Source organism: Phyllobates terribilis, unplaced genomic scaffold, assembly GCF_046119375.1.
Source record: "Phyllobates terribilis strain yellow unplaced genomic scaffold, ASM4611937v1 Scaffold_3__8_contigs__length_932513732, whole genome shotgun sequence".
Lineage (NCBI taxonomy): Eukaryota > Metazoa > Chordata > Amphibia > Anura > Dendrobatidae > Phyllobates > Phyllobates terribilis.
Genome location: NW_027362763.1, coordinates 248,727,587 through 248,748,585, shown reverse-complemented (window position 1 = coordinate 248,748,585; position 20,999 = coordinate 248,727,587). Strand labels below are relative to the sequence as shown.

Here is a 20,999-nt window from a genome sequence, read left to right as displayed (position 1 = left end):
TCCTTCAAGTGGGCTCTCCTCCACCTCAATTTCAACATCACAAATATTCTGTTATGCACACGCCCGGACTGACTGGCGTGTGCGGGTGTTGTGGTTCCACTGGACCATGAACCGGAGAGTGCCTGGAGGGACGTGACTAAGTATCTGGCCGATCCGACCAAGATGGCACGACGGCATACGACGCCAGTGCACCAGGGAGAAACCGGGCAGAGGGACCAGGTGCTACTCCAGGTCAAACTCCGGACACGGGGGTTGACCCACACAGGGATTACTGGAACAGGCTGGTTAGGCTGGCGCACAGACTGGAGGGTATAGGCAGGCACGACTGGTATGTAGGCAGGCGGGTAAAGGCAAGCGCAGCTAGAGTGCAGACAGGGAGGCACTAGCAGGTAGGAACACAGGCGGGATAGGACCCAGTACACACTGGGACTCAGGAACAATACAGGCAGAGGGGTACAGGCAAGCACAGCTAGAGTGCAGACAGGGAGGCACTAGCAGGTAGGAACACAGGCGGGATAGGACCCAGTACACACTGGGACTCAGGAACAGGCAGGTTAGGCTGGCACAGACTGGTGGATGTAAGCAAACATGGCAGGTATGCAGATGGGTGGATACAGGCGAGTATGCAGGCAGGGAGGTACTGGCCAAAAGGACGGGCTGGAGCACAGAAAGGTTAAGACCCAGTACAGACTGGGTCACAGAACCGCAGATGCGGTAGACAACCACAGCAGAGAGGGAACGCCCGAAGCGGTGGGCAAGAACAGAGCAGGACGGGGCTGCAGGAGCAGCGAGCACAAGCAGGGCAGGACAGGACTGCCGGAGCAGCGGGCAGAAGCAGGGCAGGACAGGACTGCCGGAGCAGCGGGCAGAAGCAGGGCAGGACAGGACTGCCGGAGCAGCGGGCAGAAGCAGGGCAGGACAGGACTGCCGGAGCAGCGGGCAGAAGCAGGGCAGGACAGGACTGCCGGAGCAGTGAGCAAAAGGGTCAGAGCGGAGCAAGGCTGCCGGAGCAGTGAGCAAAAGGGTCAGAGCGGAGCAAGGCTGCGGAGCAGTGAGCAAGGAGTCAGAGCAGGCTAGAACCGCCGGAGCGGTAAGCAAAGGAGTCAGAGCAGACTAGAACCGCCGGAGCGGTGAGCAAAGGAGTCAGAGCAGGCTAGAACCGCCGGAGCGGTGAGCAAAGGAGTCAGAGCAGGCTAGAACCGCCGGAGCGGTGAGCAAAGGAGTCAGAGCAGGCTAGGCTGAGTAGGGGGGACAGGGCTCTGTTCACACGGAACAGACAGGAAGGGAAAGGCAGAGCCAGACACCCACAGGGTACTAGCAGAGAAGTAGCGAGTGGACCACAAACTCACAAACGGGAGTACAGAGACAACAAGCAGGAGTTAGGTACGAGTTCAGACTCTGCAGAAAAAGGAAGGGAACGGACATAGAGGCAAAACAGGTAAAGGATAGGAGAGAGTTCAGACTGGAACTGAGTGTACGGAGGAGACCGACACTGCAGCGGAATACAGGAGCGGGTCTGGGAATACGGCCCCCAGAGAGGCAGGACGAACAGGCAAGGAGCGTGTTCAGACAGGACAGACAAGATACAGGAGCGGGTCTAGGTAATCAGCCCCTAGAAGGCGGGAGGAACAGGCTAGGAGCGTGTTCAGACAGGTCAGACAAGATACAGGAACGGGTCTAGGTAATCGGCCCCTAGAAGGCAGGAGGAACAGGCTAGGAGCGTGTTCAGACAGGCCTGGAAATACAGCCTCCAGGATAGGCAGACAAGAGAACAAAGAACGAGACCTGGCACCTTCAGAGTGCAAGCACACACTGAATGAAACACTATGCTCAGGCAGGAATAGATGGGAGCAGCTGAGCTATATACCAGGTGACAGACAGCAATAGGCTGAGGACGCACAAGGGGTGTGACCCACAGCAGGTACAAAAAGCAGGAAGTGATCGGGCGCCGCCCTTAAGCAGCAGAAACAGACACAAACAGACAGCATGGAGGGAAGCCAGAGAGACATTCTGGACTGGAGATCAAGTGCGCGCTCTTGCACAGTGGGAGATGGACCACCATGCAAGGACGCCGCCAGGTATGTTACATATTCCAGTCCTCAGAGGTGTCACCCCAATCGCACTTGCTTCCTCACAGCTCCCAAGTCTCCAGCTGCCCGTCTGAGTATGGGGTAACACAGATGGTTGAGTCTGCAGAGCTGTTTACTCATACTATAGCCTGGGAAACGTAAGTCTGCTCCAGAGCTTCTGTTAATCCAGACGAGGAAATGATCTGCACTGATGCCCAGAATCTTTATAAGTCTGATCCAGGACCAGATGAAGAAGGTTCTGAGCATAATGTAGACCCTCGTTCCCAAACTGTCACTCCTGTTGGTGGAGACAATGATGAAGACGATGATGAGACTCAAATACCTGATTGGAGCGACAACTTGACTTTTCGGTCAGGGCAGGAAGAGGTTGGCTTTGAGGACGACGGGTGTGATAACACACAGGGTGATGATGACGAGGTTGGAGATCCCACTTACTGTCAACCCACAGTCAGCCAGTCGATGAGGTCAACGGAGGAGGTGGAGGAGGATGTGACTAGCCCAGGGGATGGGGATGACTCGGTACCCGGGCCTTTGCCTGGCCTTGGGGATGTCGCGGTGGTCGGCTCCCTGGCCCGTACCCTGGGGTCACTCTTTAAAAGAGTGGATAATTGTTAATTTTATAAGAGTTTGTGACGCCACCTGTGGTATCTGGTGAGAAGCACCAGCGCTGCAGCAGTCCACTGAGACCCGTGATAAGGCTGCTCGATGGTATAGCTCCCCACAGGTGGAGCTAGGTCTCAGGGCAGCGTATGCAGGGGGAATGCAGGACAGGCGAGACCCAGCTGGGTCAGAGCAAGAACGGGAACGGACACGGTAGTCACTTCAGTACCTTTTACTGGAGGAAATTCAGGCACATCCCGGAGCACTGTAGGGTGAAGGGTGAATATCAGGATCCTCCCCAATGAGCGGGTGTAGGGCCTCCTGTTTCTTGCCTCTGCGTAGTAAGTTTCTGACCTGCCTGGAGATAGGCCTAACTTTGTCTCTGTCCTGCGCTGGCTGACCTTGTGGTAGGGCCTTCTCTTGGAGTTCACGCTCCCACTATGCGGGGCCTAAGCGTCTCCTGGCTCTGTTACGTATCAGCACCTTAGCCATCCTGGGACTTGTAGTTCTCCAGGGATTCCGGTTATGCCTTACTGAATCTAGTTAGCAGGAGCCTCGTGCTCCACTGCTGAACTATTAACTGAGTTCTCTAGACTAGACTGAGCTCCACTGCAGACTGACCTCTCTTAGGCTTCTCTACTGCAGGAACTCTTCAGAGGAACTGAACTGCCTAGCTCCACCTTCCCTATTTATATCCCTAACGGGCTCCCTCTGCTGGTCTGAGGTGGAAGGTGGAGATGTGTGAATGTTTATGGGGGCCTCTTGTGGAGGATTCCATCAATACACTCTTCTAGGATATGTGATACCAAGCACAGCGGGGCGTCACAGATGCTATTGACGACGAGGTTAGGTTGCGCCTTCCTGGACACAGATGGAGTACTGGAAGCACGTCAACAACTGCATCCTCAACCACAACTCTGCCTCTGACCAAAAGTCGTAGTGGCTCTTCAGGTCGCATGGGCTCTAAGCCTTGCATAGCCTGGGCATTTATTCAGAATGATAAGGATGACCCAACTCGTGTTATCTGTAATATTTGTAACCAAAACATAAGTAGAGGCCAAAAAATCCATAGTTTGAGTACTTCATGCATGAACCGGCACATGGATATGAAGCATAAGTTGCAGTGGGAAGCTCACTGTGCTACAATGCGGCCTAGCAGGCTGGGTCAACCACCGTCTGCCCCATCTTGTGCATCCGCGGCCTCTTCATCCTCTGTGACTGGGGGGACAGCAGTCACACATGTTTTTGGACGCAGACCTGCCACCTCTTTACCTGCAACAGCCAGTGTGATTGGCAGGTCATCAGTTCATTGGGAAGTGGAAACACCTGCTGGTGTTGAGCGCTCTCTGACATCGAGAGCACCAGCTTTGGATCAAGGCAATCTAACATGTCCGCCTGCATCTTCCTCACAGACCGGCAGTTTGCCGGGGACATCCTACTCAACCCCGTCTAAGCACAACAGCCAGCCCTCGGTCCCTCAGATGTGGAAAAGTAAAAGACCATTTCCTCCTAGCCATGAGAAAGCTAAGAGGTTGAATTTCACCATCTGCAAGCTCTTGGCTACAGAAATGCTGCCTTTCCGCCTGGAGGACACAGTGGATTTTCGAGACCTTATGTCCGTCTCAGTGCCCCAGTACCAGATGCTCAGTCGGCACTACTTCTCAAAGAAAGGTGTGCCTGCGCTCCACCAGCATGTCGCACACAACATCACCGCTTCTTTGAGAAACTCTGTGTGTGACAGGGTGCATTTCACCACAGACACTTGGACGAGTAGGCATGGACAGGGGCGTTACATGTCGCTGACTGGGCACTGGGTAACTATGGTGACAGCAGGACAAGGGGCTGCTGTCCAAGTCTTACCGTCCCCACGAGTTGTGCGTCAATCCTCTTTATCTTGAAGTTCCTCCACTGCTTCTGCCTCCTCAACCTCCTCTCGGTCCTCCACCTGCACCCAAAGCCTGTCTGGTAATGCCACCTCCATTCTAACTGCGCAGAAGGAATCCTGCACACCTCCTTACTATGCTGGCAGCAGGGCTCAAGGCATCAGTGTTTACTTTGAAATGTCTGGGAAATGTGAGTCACACAGCTGAGGAGTTGTGGTCAGCTCTGGAGACCCAGTTTCATGAATGGTTGTCTCCACTGGACCTGCAACCAGGGAAGGCCGTGTGCGACAATGCTGCATCGCCGGGGCAATGTCACACACGTGCCTTGTATGGCTCACGTGTTGAACCTGGTTGTCCATAAATTGTTAGCCCACTATCCCGGACTAGATGGCCTTCTGCAGGGGGCACGGTCGCTGTGTGCTCACTTCCGCCGTTCGCATCCTGCAGCTCAATGACTTACATCTCTACAGAAGTCGTTGGGCCTGCCAGTTCACCGGCTGAAATGCGATGTGCCGACACGGTGGAATTCAACTCTGACCATGTTGCAGCGACTGTGGCAGCACCGACAAGACCTGGTGCAATACGTTCTGACGTATAGCCTGGGCCAACGAGATCCAGAGGTGGGGCAAATCACGCTGCAGGAGTGGTCTCAGATCAGGGACCTATGAAGTTGACGCGCCCCCTGGGCCGTGGGGTACCCTGAGCCGGGCCGGTAGACGCTGGGGGTTGTAGTCACTGTGGCGGTGACCCGGTCCGTGATCCAGGGCGGTCAATCCAAGGGTAAATTGTATATATGGGTTTTATAATGTCCGACTACGCCACCTCTGGAGTGGGGCAAAAAGGGCCGCCGCTGCGGAACAGTCCTCTGAAGCTGGTGGTTTTGCAGCAATAGTATTATTACTCACCACAGGAAGAGTGTAGCTTGAGGGCAGTGTGGGTGGATGATGGTGGTTGTAGTGCAGGGAGTCAGTAATGAACACAGAGTCCGTGTGATGCAGTCCCAAGATCTTTACTCACAGTTGTTGCAGTCCAGATTACAGGTACCAGAGCAATCTCACCCGTCGTGCTGTGCGTACTCAGTGAGGGGCTCAGTCCACCCCCAGATAGCTCCGGAGTACTTAGCAGGACCCCCTTCTGTGTGTCCTTTCTCTGGCCTTCTACCTGCACCTCACACCCAGTGACACTTCTATCCGGTATCCTCGGGCCTTGGCGGGCGACTTGTGTTCCGTCCCCTGGGTCCTATGTGGCTACCTTCTTAGTGAGACTGGTGTGGACTTTTACCTGCAGTACATGAAATGCTGCAGCCTCCGGTTTCTAGTTGAGCCTTGCTGTTTCTCCGCTAGTTGAGGGACCGGTTCCCCTTATCTGGTCTGACCCCTCTACCTCCTGGTAGCAGCAGGAGTACGGGTGGCCTTCTGCACGGCCCATAGCCCTAGGGTCCCTTCGGTTCCTGGAGCCTTCCTGCTCCCACTCCTCTCTTCTCTCCTTCAGTCCTGGGCCTCCCAGGCTAGGCCCGCCTCTGGAGCAGAGCTCATGCCGAGCCTCTGCTCCTGTCACTTTTCCTCCTCTGACTGGCTTGCTCTTTCTAAGATAGCTTCCTATTTATACTCTCCCTGTCATGTGCTCCGCTAAGCTGCTCCCCTAAGCACCCACTACATAGGACCCTTCCACCAGCTAGGGACCTGGGACTGTGCTCTCCCTTAGGAGCAATCTTGCCCTACCCCCACTGCGGGTATGTGTTGGATGCAGGTGTTAGGGTCCCGAGGAATATGCCTTCCTTACCTGAGGGTGAGATACCACACCTCTGGGTGAGATGCAGTAACTCTGTGGCGACTGAACCCTCAGGGGCGCCACACACCCTTCTGCACAGTTTTGAAATGGCGACGAAGATGTTTAGTGCTGACGACGATGCCATTATCAGCATGACTATTCCGGTGATTTACATGCTGGAGCACACACTAAACAGAATTCAGAGTCAGGTGGTGGGACAAGAGGAGGTGGAGGAAGTAGAGGAGGAGTCGTATGCGGAAGGGATAACATCTCCAAGGTCCAGACGGTTGGCAGCACCAAGGCGGCAGGCATGGGAGGGTGGGGGAGAGGGATTAACCAGGGCGCATGGTAGCAGCCAAACTGTTGAGGAAGGTGCAGGAGCCGAGGAAGAAGTGGAGGACGAACTGTCGATGGGCATGGAAGACTCATCAGATGAGGGAGACCTTGATCACATTTCTGTTGTGCGAGGTTGAGGGGAGAGGGCAGAGGAAGGAAGCATGATTCTTACCTCGCTACCAACACAACAAGGACTTGGTCCGCGCAAGACTCATGAGTGCCTTCTTGCTGCACTACCTGCAACATGACCCTCAGATTGTCAGAATTCGAAGTAATCCCGACTACTGGGTTGCCACACTCTTAGATCCCCGGTACAAAAGTAAATTTGCCGAAATAATTCCTGCCATAAAAAGGGATTGCGCATGCAGGAGTATCTGCAGACGCTGTTGCAGAATCTTACATGTGCTTTTCCACAAAACACCAGTGGTGCACGTAGTGAATCTCACAGTTCTAACTTGCCAACCGTGGGACTGTCGAGTCTTCATCACTCAAACCGTAACAGTAACACAGTATCTGCTGGTAACAGCAATTTTGTGGAATCGTTTCACCACTTTTTTAGACCATCCTTTGCAAGGCCACAGGAGACAAGAAGTCTGACACATAGTCAACGCCTAGAGAGGATGGTGCAGGAGTATCTCCAAGTGAACATCGAAGCCATGACTGTGTCACTGGACCCTTGCTCATTTTGGTATTCCAATCTGGAAAAATGGCCGGAGCTCGCCACTCACGCCTTGGAGATCTTGTCATGCCCTGCAGCCAGTGTTCTCTCTGAACGTGTGTTCAGCGCTGCTGGTGGTGTGCTGACAGATAAGCGCACGCGTCTTTCCACTGAGAATGTAGACAGACTCACGTTCATAAAGATGAACAAATCATGGATTCGCAAGGACTTTTCTACCCCTGTGTTATCCTTGGGAGACTAAAACCTTGAGGATTTGGTAAAATCACCTCACCAACCGTTTTAAGCAACTGTGGGGCAATTGATGCCACTTAACCCTAGAACGCATGACCATAAAAATCTACACTTTCATATACCTGGGGCCTTTTAGGCTCATGTGCAAATAACATGGAATAACTCAAACTCAAATGACAAACAACTATATACAGTACATGAAGAATACCTAGAGTTTCAAAATTCTAACTAAAGTAATCTTGCAGAAAATAGAAAACAATTAACAGGGCGGGCCTGCGAGGCCCCAGGTATGCGTTCTAGGGTTAAGTGGTGTCTGTGCCACAATTTTGGGAAAAAATGGAGACTCTTTTTGGAGTCCCCTTGCTGTGTCTTACGTGACGTTGGCATCGTCAATTCCAGTTGGGTTGGGTCGCTCCCCCCCCTTTTTAACTGTAAGAAACTAGATACACTATGGCTTGGGGTAACACAGATGGTTGAGTCTGAAGAGCTCAGAGGTCTGCTCCAAATCTTCAGTGTCTGCTAGTCAGCGTAGAATTTTTAACTGCATCTAGCCTAGGCAATACTTTGGGCGTAGTAGCCCAGCTGCGAAGCAAGCTGCACCGCCTGTGTATCTAATAAGAATTTTTAAATGCATCTAGCCTAGGCAGACTGTGGGGACCCCCAACCAAACCCAGACGCTCAGCCCCCCTACCGCCCCCCTTTCCTTGACAATACAATAATGTAACTCTTACAACTGGATGGGTGAGGATCGGTCACAGCTTTATTAACTCTTTATACTCATTCCATTAGAAAGGCATTTTATTTCTAAAATAATTCAGCTTGTTGCAGCATGCCTTGGGTCTCCACTCCGGCAAGTTGGCCAACAAGTGTAACTCTCCAACATGTCCTTTCTATTTCCAGGCCACGGAGGATCCTGCGTACTCGTATGCAGGACTCTGACCCCCACCCATCACTCTTAACGCTTGTTCCACTCCGTCCTGGAGTCCTGACAGGAATATGTCCAGTTCAATATTCATTAAGTGAACAACGTCGGGCCGTATGAGGCCTGCTTTATCTCCTTCCAGTTGTCGGTGTCGTACCACTACACCGCCTCTGTCTCTTCTAAATTTTGCCATCCGAATATTTATTACCCGCCTTGTCCGTTCGATGGCCGTGATGTCTCGCGCACCTTGCCATACCGCTATCGGCACAATCTCTGAACATACTATCGCTAGTTTTGTGAAAAATTCTCTGAAGCGCTCAGTGTCTAGTTTCATTATTGCCATTAGTTATGCGCTGTTATGATGACCTAGGTTGTTTCCCCTGGCCTGTATAACTAAGATGACCGGACATCTTGCCTCTCTCCCTACCTTGATTACCTCCATTAGTACCTGTGGCCATAGCAGGCCTCTAATACCTCTCCAGTTGAAATATGTGTTATGAAACTCTAATTTCCTCCCGCCTGGGCAGACTTTCGCCCTTTTTTCTGCCCAATACATATACGAGTGGCCTATCACCCACACTGTTGGCTTAGCGTCACCTGTAAAAGAAACAAACCACGTTAGGATAACAAGTCCGGTCTTATGTATCTTGCCAAACACGTGGATCGCCATCTCCCTATCCTCTGAACTTCCGTTTCTGACAGTCCTGCTCTTGCTGCTTCCGTGGCCGCGCCTATGCGGAATGAGTGTGTCCCGTAATCTTTGGGGTGGTTCCCTGCCGATGTTATGCATTTATTAAATATAGCTTGGAACTGGTATCTTGATAATGGCATTCTATCAATGTGTGATAGGAAGAAATTACTTTGTGATCTGATGGTTAGATATGTTTTTACTATTGTTACCCAACTCAGTGTACCGTTTGTGGGTTGTAGAAGTACCCAAGTGCCCCTGCCCGCTGGAACCGTTTTCGATTTGTGTATGCGTAGACGTATTGCATTATTGGCTATGACTACGTCCTGGTGTAATAAGCCTCCACTGGTGGTAATTTTGGATTGAGGGACTAATTCGCTTATGCATAGCGCCCCGAAGAAGGCGATCACAAATGCAGTAGACAGTAGTGTTGCTTCAAATTGTGAGTGTCATGTTAATGGTGTTAGGGATATGATGTGAGAAATCAGTTTTAGTGACACGGGACGGGACGTCTACACTCCTGACTTGGCTGACCCCTTTTCCACCCTTTTATGGATTGTCTGATGATGAACCTTTGTGACATCTCCCCAATTCAGTAGTTGGAAGTGAAATGCTACTCCGGTCAGACACCGCTGCGCTGACGCCCCTGATATGCCCCTCATAATTAGCTGGTGGAGAAATTCTATGGTGACTTGTGATCTGGCTTGTTTACATTGGTCAACCCGTGTGCCTGCAACTAGTCGTGTCCACTCTTCCCATGCCTTACCGTATGCTTGCCACGTCGACGGGGCAACTGACGCTCTGATTAATGGCATCAACTATTCGCCACTAGATCCCATAGGGAAGGTGGGCAACTGTTGCCCGATGGGTGGGCGTTGTGGAAGAGCTCTGTGAAAATCTGCCAATTGAATTGTTATAAAGCGTTAGCAGCAGCTTTAGACCCCTCAGCATAGTGGCTAGCGCGGACCCATACATTGTGTTTTAGGCACAGGAATGCTAGCCTGGGTAGTAGGCCTAGCACTGGGGGAGACGATGATGCCATCTTATTAATGCAGTGCGCTAGGCTGGTGTTTTTTGTTATGAAGCGTATATTTTTGTAAGCCAGGCGCGCGCCCCATATTTCTATTGCTACCACTATTGGGAAGAAAAATTATTTTCAGGGCTAGATGCAGCTAAAAATTATTATTAATTTAAAAGCTGGTGGAGCTTGGTATAGATGGACTAATACAATGAGCCCCACACACTGCTAGAAGGCCAAATATTTTTTCAGAGCTAGATGCAGATAAAAATTATTTTTCATTTGCAACCTGATGGAGGTCAGTATAGATGGACTAATAGACCAAGTCCCACACACAGCTAGAAGTCCAAATATTTTTTCAGAGCTAGATGCAGATAAAAATTATTTTTAATTTGCAACCTGATGGAGGTCAATATAGATGGAGTAACAGAGAAAGTCCCACACACTGCTAGAAGGCCAAATATTTTTTCAGAGCTAGATGCAGACAAAAAATTATTTTGAATTTGCAACCTGATGGAGGTCAGTATAGATGGACTAATAGAGAAAGTCCCACACACTGCTAGAAGGCCAAATATTTTTTCAGAGCTGGATGCAGATAAAAATTATTTTTAATTTGCAACCTGATGGAGGTCAGTATAGATGGACTAATAGAGAAAGTCCCACACACTGCTAGAAGGCCAAATATTTTTTTCAGAGCTAGATGCAGAAAAAAATTATATTCAGTTTGCAACCTGATGGAGGTCAGTATAGATGGACTAATAGAACAAGTCCCACACACAGCTAGAAGCCCAAATATTTTTTCAGAGGTAGATGCAGAAAAAAATTATATTCAGTTTGCAACCTGATGGAGGTCTGTATAGATGGATTAATAGAACAAGTCCCACACACAGCTAGAAGCCCAATATTTTTTCAGAGGTAGATGCAGAAAAAAAATATATTCAGTTTGCAACCTGATGGAGGTCAGTATAGATGGACTAATAGAGAAAGTCCCACACACTGCTAGAAGGCCAAATATTTTTTCAGAGCTAGATGCAGACAAAAAATTATTTTTAATTTGCAACCTGATGGAGGTCAGTATAGATGGACTAATAGAGAAAGTCCCACACACAGCTAGAAGCCCAAATATTTTTTCAGAGGTAGATGCAGAAAAAAATTATATTCAGTTTGCAACCTGATGGAGGTCTGTATAGATGGATTAATAGAACAAGTCCCACACACTGCTAGAAGGCCAAATATTTTTTCAGAGCTAGATGCAGAAAAAAATTATATTCAGTTTGCAACCTGATGGAGGTCAGTATAGATGGACTAATAGAACAAGTCCCACACACAGCTAGAAGCCCAAATATTTTTTCAGAGGTAGATGCAGAAAAAAATTATATTCAGTTTGCAACCTGATGGAGGTCTGTATAGATGGATTAATAGAACAAGTCCCACACACTGCTAGAAGGCCAAATATTTTTTTAGAGCTAGATGCAGAAAAAAATTATATTCAGTTTGCAACCTGATGGAGGTCAGTATAGATGGACTAATAGAACAAGTCCCACACACAGCTAGAAGCCCAAATATTTTTTCAGAGGTAGATGCAGATAAAAATTATTTTTAATTTGCAACCTGATGGAGGTCAGTATAGATGGACTAATAGAACAAGTCCCACACACAGCTAGAAGCCCAAATATTTTTTCAGAGGTAGATGCAGAAAAAAATTATATTCAGTTTGCAACCTGATGGAGGTCTGTATAGATGGATTAATAGAACAAGTCCCACACACAGCTAGAAGCCCAATATTTTTTCAGAGGTAGATGCAGAAAAAATATATATTCAGTTTGCAACCTGATGGAGGTCAGTATAGATGGACTAATAGAGAAAGTCCCACACACTGCTAGAAGGCCAAATATTTTTTCAGAGCTAGATGCAGAAAAAAATTATATTCAGTTTGCAACCTGATGGAGGTCAGTATAGATGGACTAATAGAACAAGTCCCACACACTGCTAGAAGCCCAAAGATTTTTTCAGAGCTAGATGCAGAAAAAAATTATATTCAATTTGCAACCTGATGGAGGTCTGTATAGATGGATTAATAGAACAAGTCCCACACACTGCTAGAAGGCCAAATATTTTTTCAGAGCTAGATGCAGAAAAAAATTATATTCAGTTTGCAACCTGATGGAGGTCAGTATAGATGGACTAATAGAACAAGTCCCACACACAGCTAGAAGCCCAAATATTTTTTCAGAGGTAGATGCAGAAAAAAATTATATTCAGTTTGCAACCTGATGGAGGTCTGTATAGATGGATTAATAGAACAAGTCCCACACACTGCTAGAAGGCCAAATATTTTTTCAGAGCTAGATGCAGAAAAAAATTATATTCAGTTTGCAACCTGATGGAGGTCAGTATAGATGGACTAATAGAACAAGTCCCACACACAGCTAGAAGCCCAAATATTTTTTCAGAGGTAGATGCAGATAAAAATTATATTCAGTTTGCAACCTGATGGAGGTCAGTATAGATGGACTAATAGAACAAGTCCCACACACTGCTAGAAGCCCAAATATTTTTTCAGAGGTAGATGCAGAAAAAAATTATATTCAGTTTGCAACCTGATGGAGGTCTGTATAGATGGATTAATAGAACAAGTCCCACACACAGCTAGAAGCCCAAATATTTTTTCAGAGGTAGATGCAGAAAAAAATTATATTCAGTTTGCAACCTGATGGAGGTCTGTATAGATGGATTAATAGAACAAGTCCCACACACAGCTAGAAGCCCAATATTTTTTCAGAGGTAGATGCAGAAAAAATATATATTCAGTTTGCAACCTGATGGAGGTCAGTATAGATGGACTAATAGAGAAAGTCCCACACACTGCTAGAAGGCCAAATATTTTTTCAGAGCTAGATGCAGAAAAAAATTATATTCAGTTTGCAACCTGATGGAGGTCAGTATAGATGGACTAATAGAACAAGTCCCACACACTGCTAGAAGCCCAAAGATTTTTTCAGAGCTAGATGCAGAAAAAAATTATATTCAATTTGCAACCTGATGGAGGTCAGTATAGATGGACTAATAGCATGATGCTATGCCCAAAAGATTTTACTTCACTAGGTGCAGTAAAAAAATTGGTATTCTATACACAGGTGGTATATCTTGCAACACAGATAGGCTACTCCACTGACTAACACACTCTGCAATAGGCCAAAAAGGATTAGCTTTGCTAGATTCAGCCAAATGCTGTGAAAAAACTTGCACAGCACTGGCACAGACCTGCCTGGCAAAAACTGATAGGAACTGATGTAACCTAGTCCTGAAAAGGACTGCAATTACAATTAGTCTTTACTCCCACAATCTATCTATTTAAGAGCACAGACCTGCCTGATAAAAGTCGTAGGAAATGCTGTAACCTAGTCCTTAAAAGGACTGCAATCACAACTATTCCCTACTCCCAAGCTATCTGTAGATTTGTGCAAAAATTGGCTTGAAATTAACAAGGTATAGCGCACACAGCAACAGCGGTGCCGTCTAACACGCAGCTGCAGCAGTGAGAAAATGGTGGCGACGGGGAAAATGGCTTGGTCTTATAGGGCAAGGACATGTGACATACACTGCCAATGACACATGCCCTTGCTTGTGTGAAAAAAGCACTTCGCTCCGTGTGTGCGCTGCTGATAGGCTGACAGATTGCACCTCCCCACTGTAAATGCGGGAAAGAGAAAAAAAAATGGAGATCTTCATTATTCCTGCAGAGATCCATCCCCTGCCCCTCCCCCCACCCCGCTGTACACTCAAACTGCGTATTAACATTAATTTTCATCATTACTGAGAAAAAATCCAGTTATGATTTTGGTGCACGAACAGTTATCGAACATAACCTCGAACAGCCGAATTTTTCTCAAATCGTTCATGTTCGCCGAACGGCTCGCACACCGCACAAAACAGCTCGAATTTGAGATTGGCGAACAGTTCGAGTAGAACAACGCTCATCTCTAATTAGGACCCTCTTTCACCTTAGCGATCCCGACCACAATTGGGAAGGCAGAGGCCCGTTTACCGATCTCAAACTGAAGAGTACAAAAATGCCACCCCCACAGACTGATTTGGGACCAATTGATGTGTTTCTGAGTATGGTAACTAAGGATTTGAGAGACCTTGAGAGCCATTCAGGATGGGCCAGGCATAATCTTACGCGTCGCGAGATACAGGCACTGATGTCTTTGGAAAATGATCATTTTATGACCATTAAACCGTCAGACAAAGGCGGTAACGTGGTGATCATGGACACCAGTGATTATCACTCGATGTGTAGTGTAATATTGAACGTCATCGAATGCTACCACATGTTAAACACGGATCCCACTAAGGGATTTTCCCAACAGCTGGAGGAACTGGCTAATGGGGCTCTAAATGACGGTGTTCTGAATAAACAAGAGAGGGATTTCATTTGCCCGGCCCATCCAGTAATGGCTACCTTTTATAGCTTGCCAAAGGTGCATAAGGGCTTGAATCCACTCAAAGGACGCCCAATCGTATCTGGGGTGAATAACCTAACCCAAAATCTGGGAATATACCTTGAGAAGGTACTCAAACCTTTTGTCCTAAGCCTTAATTCATTTATTGGCGACACCAATGACCTGCTCCGTAAATTGGAAAGTATAACGGTGGACAAGGACGTGACATTAGCTAGTATTGATGTTGAGTCATTGTACTCCTCAATACCTCACGACAGGGGTTTGGAAGCGATACGGTTCTTCCTCAGTGGGAGGGGCAAGCAATTTGAGAGACACAATCACTTTGTGATGGAGGCCCTACAGTTCTGCTTGACAAAAAATATGTTCCTTTTCGGCGGGAAGTATTTCCACCAGCTCAGGGGCACCGCGATGGGGAGTCCCTGTGCCCCATCGTATGCTAACCTTTACCTGGGCTGGTGGGAAGAAACTGTCGTGTTTGGTGATATTCCTATGGTGGGTGGCGAAAACATCCTGTTGTCGGTTCGATACATTGACGACGTCCTAGTATTGTGGAAGGGGGACAAAAAATCCTTCGGGGATCTCGTCGACAGACTGAACCACAACGATCTCAATCTACATTTTACTTTTGAGTTTGGTCCTCATGAGCTGCCCTTCCTCGATATCCTCATCCGGATAGGTATGGATGGTGAGATAGTGACAAGTACCTATAGGAAGACAACTGCTTCGAATTCCCTTCTCAGGTGGGAAAGCAACCATCCTGTCCCCCTTAAGAAGGGAATACCAAAGGGGCAGTTCATGAGGATCCGAAGAAATTGCTCGGATGACGTCACTTTTAGAACTCAGGTCAGTGACCTCTGTCGGCGTTTTCACGAGAGGGGTTACCCTAGGAAGGTGGTGGCCAAGGTTTATGGTGAGATTCTGGCTAGTGACCGCACCTCCCTACTACACCCACCTCCCAAACCGAGCAAAGATAGTGCTCCATGTAGACTTATTACTACCTTCTCCAATCAGGCACATACAGTTCGTGAGATACTACACAAACATTGGCCGATCCTCCAAATGGATGAAGACATTGGTGATGTGGTCGATTTAAGACCCATGATTACCTATAAAAGGGGCAGATCCCTTAGGGACAGACTGGTCCACAGCCACTACACGGGTCATCTGGGAAACAATTGGTTAAGAAGTTCTATCAATGGTAGTTTCAGATGTAGTGGATGTGTATCATGTAAAGTTATGATACAAGGAAAGGACTTTAGAAGCGATGTCACCGGAGAAACCTTTGTCGTCAAACATTTTATCAATTGCAGATCCAAGGGGATAATCTATATGGCCATTTGTGTGTGCGGGGTGGAATATGTGGGGAAAACTAAAAGAGAACTAAGAAGAAGAGTGGGGGAACATCAACGGGATATAGCCCTGAAAAGAGACACCCCCCTGGCGAGACATGTGAACAACGTGCATCCTAACGACACGAACGTGATACGATTCATGGGAATCGATAAAGTGATTGCCCCGCCAAGAGGGGGTGATTGGGACAAATTGATTCTCCAAAGGGAGACTAAGTGGATTTTTAGATTGCAGACAATGGCCCCTCAGGGCCTAAATGAACAGTTGTCCTATAGGTCCTTCTTATGAGTGCAGGGCGAAATAGGGCAAGGAGAGTAGGGATAGCCGCCGCGGAGTGGGGGCGCCACTTGCGCAGGTTTTAGGGTGCCAACCTCCACTGACAGGTAGGGACAGTCCTTACTAGTTTATCAATAGGGCTGTGTAGTCCCCTCTGCTGTCTCTACTCCCCTCGGTGTATTCACCTGGTTGATTTTGATTTTTTGCTCAATATCTTTTCCTGTGTTACGCCCCATTATCCACTCTCCTTCTTCTCGTTTCTCATCCCCCCTTCCCCCTTCCCTTGCTCTGGAGGTGCGGTCCTCCCCAGTTTTCTCCCTATTTTTACAAATTACCTCTCCTTCCTTTTTGGGCTTTATGTGTGCGAGGTTGTCCTCTGTCTCATTACCACTGATCTGACTTGACCCGTGAAGTATCTCCAGTCTTTTGACCACTGGGGTATGTCTAGCGTGGTCATTATAGACTGCGCGGCATATGGTATGTGACCGGAGGAGTGTCATACATTGTTCTTTTTTTCTGACACCCCTCCTGGTGGGGGTGATTTTGGGTGGGTGGGGGTTCTTGTTACCACCCACCGCGGCGTGCTATGTGTGGGCACACTGTGTTCATTCCCCCTACTCGTCGCTTCCTGGTCTGTGCACTGGCTTCCTGTGGGACGCGCGAGCCGGAAGTGACGTTTGCGTGTCACGGCCGGCGCCTGCGTTCCACATACCGGATGCCGTCTGGCCGGAACCGGAAATGACGCGCCCGCTTGTCAGCGCGGGCATATTCAAAAGGAGGACCTATCTGCCTGTTATCGGCACTGTCTAATGGATAAGCTGAGCGTTTGATGCCAGCTTCTATACCGCATGACACCCTCTTCTCCCCTGATGATTAGCTGAGGCAATGAAACGCGTTGGGAGTGGTGTGCTGTGAGTTGCTGGAGGCTGAATAAGGTTTTGGATGCCCCATCACATGGAGCTGTCTTAAAGCCAGAGAGCAAGAACCAACATTCTATCTGGTGAGGTCGTTCCATTAACATATTTATAGGTGTTTAAAGGCTCACCATCAATTTTGTAAATGTATTAAGGTTCTTGTGGGCTGAGACACAATACGTTTGAGACACTGTCTTGAGAGCTCCGTTACTATTTTCCCGCCATTTTCTGTGTGATGTTACAGGTAGACTATGTTGTTATCACATATGGTTATATTCCTGGACATAATGAGCTATTGATTGTTAGGGTCACTCACTATCACAGACAGGCTTATACTTGTTTTTAGGTCCTTTGGACTTGTGTATTACTTTTTTATTCAGTTGTAATAAATGTTAAGTTTTAACTCTTTGTAGCACTACACTCGCTTTAAATACTCATTTTTCCTGTGTGGTTTTCTTGAACCCCTATTGCTGTACCTTGGTGTGGAAAATGTCCTTAAAAATTTTGGACCATCCATGAATTTTGATCCAGTTGTCCAGAAAAAAATTGAATAGTAGGTTAATCACTCTGTGTATGTGCATTAGGCTAGGGTCACACGATAGTATAAAAAATGGGTCCGATTTTCATCCAGAAAAGTGAGATGATTTTTTTATCACCTGTCATCCGTTTTTTACAGCAGCTATTAATCATTTACAGTTTCCTATGTTACAGAATTGTAATGTATACGTAAAAATGGGATGTCATACCGGGGCTCCGTATGGCATCTGATTTTTTTCTCACACCCATAGACTTGACTCGGCGAGTCTCATCCGATTTCATAGTTAAATCGCAGCTCTGCAATTTGTTTCACAGACAGATTCTGCCAGTGAAAAAATATTGGCCATCAGCACTGCCCCATTGAATAACAAACAAAGCTTATATTATAAATTACTGTTACTTCTTTTTCTTTCAGATACCCACTCACATCACTGGGAGGAATCATACAAGATAGATGAAGGTGATCATGAAAAGAAATTTCCATCACTTGAGATGATCATTAGAACCAAATGGGAAGGGGCTGCTATAAACTGGCATGGCACTGTGCCATTTTTCTAAACATATATGGATTTTAAAGGAAACAAAGAAAATGAAATGACAAAATTCAGCACTGGACACTTTTTTTATTGAATTGAGCCACCAGCCAATGGATAGTTAATGGCTTTCCATAATATACTCTAGCTTTGATGGTTTGAACCAAATGAAAGCAATAAATAAGACTGTATAAATAAATGTAAAGTCATTTTACCAGGAGATTTCTGTGGTCATTTAAAGATCATTTATTTAAGTATATAAGCTAAATAGCATAAAAATGGAAAGCAGTCCATATTTATGGTCAGATGAAGGGGAATTACATTCATAGAAAAAAACATTATCTCCCTATAGTTGTAAATAAGAAAAAATGTGCCTGAAAAATTATGGTAGCAGCAATAATAAAAATTGACCATAGACAGTTTTTTATTTTACTCACTTGTATAGCACCATCATATTCCTCAGCACTTTACAGACATTATCATCACCGTCCCATTGGGGCTCACAATCTAGATTCCCTATCTGTATGTCTTTGGAGTGTGGGAGGAAACCGGAGAACCCGGAGGAAACCCACGCAAACACGGATAGAACATACAAACTTCTTGCAGATGTCCGTGGTGGGATTTGAACCCAGGACCCCAGCGCTGCAATGCTAATTACTGCTTCCAACATTCTCTTACTTATTTTTTATATCTTGACATACTCTATCAAACAGATGTATAGATGGTAGGAATGGCTTTCCTTTGCATATGTCATCCTTGCTCATTACTGTACCTACATTTCCTCATATATCTCCATCGTTCGGCTGGACTTACATGATGAAGATGAGAAGCAGGAGCTCACTGTGTGGCCGTGAACCATGTGGCAAAACTGTGCACAGTTTACAGTGATTTGTCATGGATGCACAAGTGCAGGTGAAGCAAAAGGTTTTTACAAGTTTCCCTGTACCTGCAGCAAATTGTAGTAAACTACAGGTGTTTTGCTGTGCAATGTGCTGTATTATGGCACGCCTTCGCCACCTGTTAGACCTCACTAAGAGTCTTACAGGCTGAGTCAGTGAGACACTGACAGGTCTCAGCACTGTAGTACACAAGTGCTGCAATGCATGAGACCAGTGATCAGAGTAAAAAATATTCATGGCCCACAGAGGAACAAAGTGAAAAAGTAAAAAAGTTAAACAAAATGTGTAAATAAGTTAAAAAAAAAAACACAAAAAAAGTGCACACAAAAAACAAAAGGCCGTTCTGCCACTAAAAACACAGCGTTTGTGTTAAAACAAAAATACACAAAAAAAGTTCACATAATCACCGAGTCCGGAACGACCTCATCTATAAAACTGTGACATTATTTATTCCGTACCTTGAACATCGTAAATAACTAAAAAACACGCCAAACACGTCGCTTTTTTATTATACTGATACAAAATTTTTTTTATAAAAAGCGATCAAAAAGTCATATGTAAAAAAAAATGGTGGAAATTAAAACGCAAAACCATCCCGCCAAAAAAACAAGCCCTATTAAGGCTCATTCGGCAAGAAAATAAAAAGTTACAGCTCTCAGAATATGGTGATGCAAAAACAAATTCATTTTTGAAAAATATTGTTTTAAGTATGTAAACGAAGCAAAGCATAAAAAAACCCAATATAAATGTGATCTCTGTAATCGTACCGACCCGAATAATAAATCAGGTCTTATCACTTTTACTGCACGATGAATGCGCAAAAAATAAAAACAATAACTGATTATTTATTATTATAGCGCCATTTATTCCATGGCGCTTTACATGTGAAAGGGGTATACATATTGCTGGTTTTTGTTCATTCTGTGTCCGAAAAATCTTAATAAAAATCAATTAAAAACATTATGTGCCCCAAAATGGTACAAAAAAAAATCTCCAACTCGTCGCGCAAAAATAAGCCCTCATATAGCCCTGTGTGGCAAAAAATAAAAAAGTTACACCTCTCAGAATATGGAGTTGAAAAAAATATTTTTACAAAAAAAATGCATTTTTACTGTGTGATGGCAACAAAACATAAAAAAACAATATAAATCTGGTATCGCTGTAATTGCACCGACCCAAAGAATAAATAAGCCTTATCACTTATACCGCATAGTGAACAGCGCAAAAATAAAAATAAGAACTAGTTTTGTACTGCTATCTATTGGTTCATTATACCTCCCAAATATCGGAACAAGGCTCGGCTCACATTTATTCTGCTCTCTCCACTGAGCGCTTAAGTCGGGGTTTCCGTATACATCCCAAAAAAATGTGATTCAGACAAAACTCCCTAAGGAACCACTCACTTATGAGGCAGATGGAGTCACTCTGGACTCCGACTGGTCTCTGTTCTGTCTGGCGGTGGCACATTATTTTAGGCATCTTTTTAACGCACACGTGTGGACAACCACAGATGTGTGCACACCTAAAAAGATGGATACCACTGTAACAGATGCCAAAAGATGTACAGAATATCTCCATCTGCCACATTATAGTGAGTGATTCCATCAGGGGTTTTGTCTGAATCACATTTTTGTGGGATTTACATGGAAACCCCAACGTAAGTGCTAAACGTAGAACACAAAGTGATCTAGTCTTATACTTGAAGTGATCAAAAAATGTTAGGTACCCCAAAATTTTACCAAAAAAAACCCTAACTTATCCCACACAAAACCAGACCCCAACTCAGGCCCATCGTCTGTCACTGAAA

At 46.4% G+C, this 20,999-nt stretch overlaps 1 protein-coding gene across 5 annotated transcripts in view; it reads left to right on the top strand.

Moving 5' to 3' along the window:
* MINDY4B (MINDY family member 4B) overlaps positions 1-18,507 on the top strand; it is a 99,237-nt gene extending 80,730 nt beyond the window's left edge. For all 5 annotated transcript variants that reach the window (XM_073674717.1, XM_073674716.1, XM_073674718.1 and 2 more), the window contains one exon: positions 18,176-18,507. In XM_073674717.1, the coding sequence (XP_073530818.1) occupies positions 18,176-18,318 (143 nt within the window). In that variant the 3' untranslated portion in view covers positions 18,319-18,507. The remainder of the gene's footprint in view (positions 1-18,175) is intronic.
* The last annotated feature ends 2,492 nt before the right edge of the window (positions 18,508-20,999 follow it).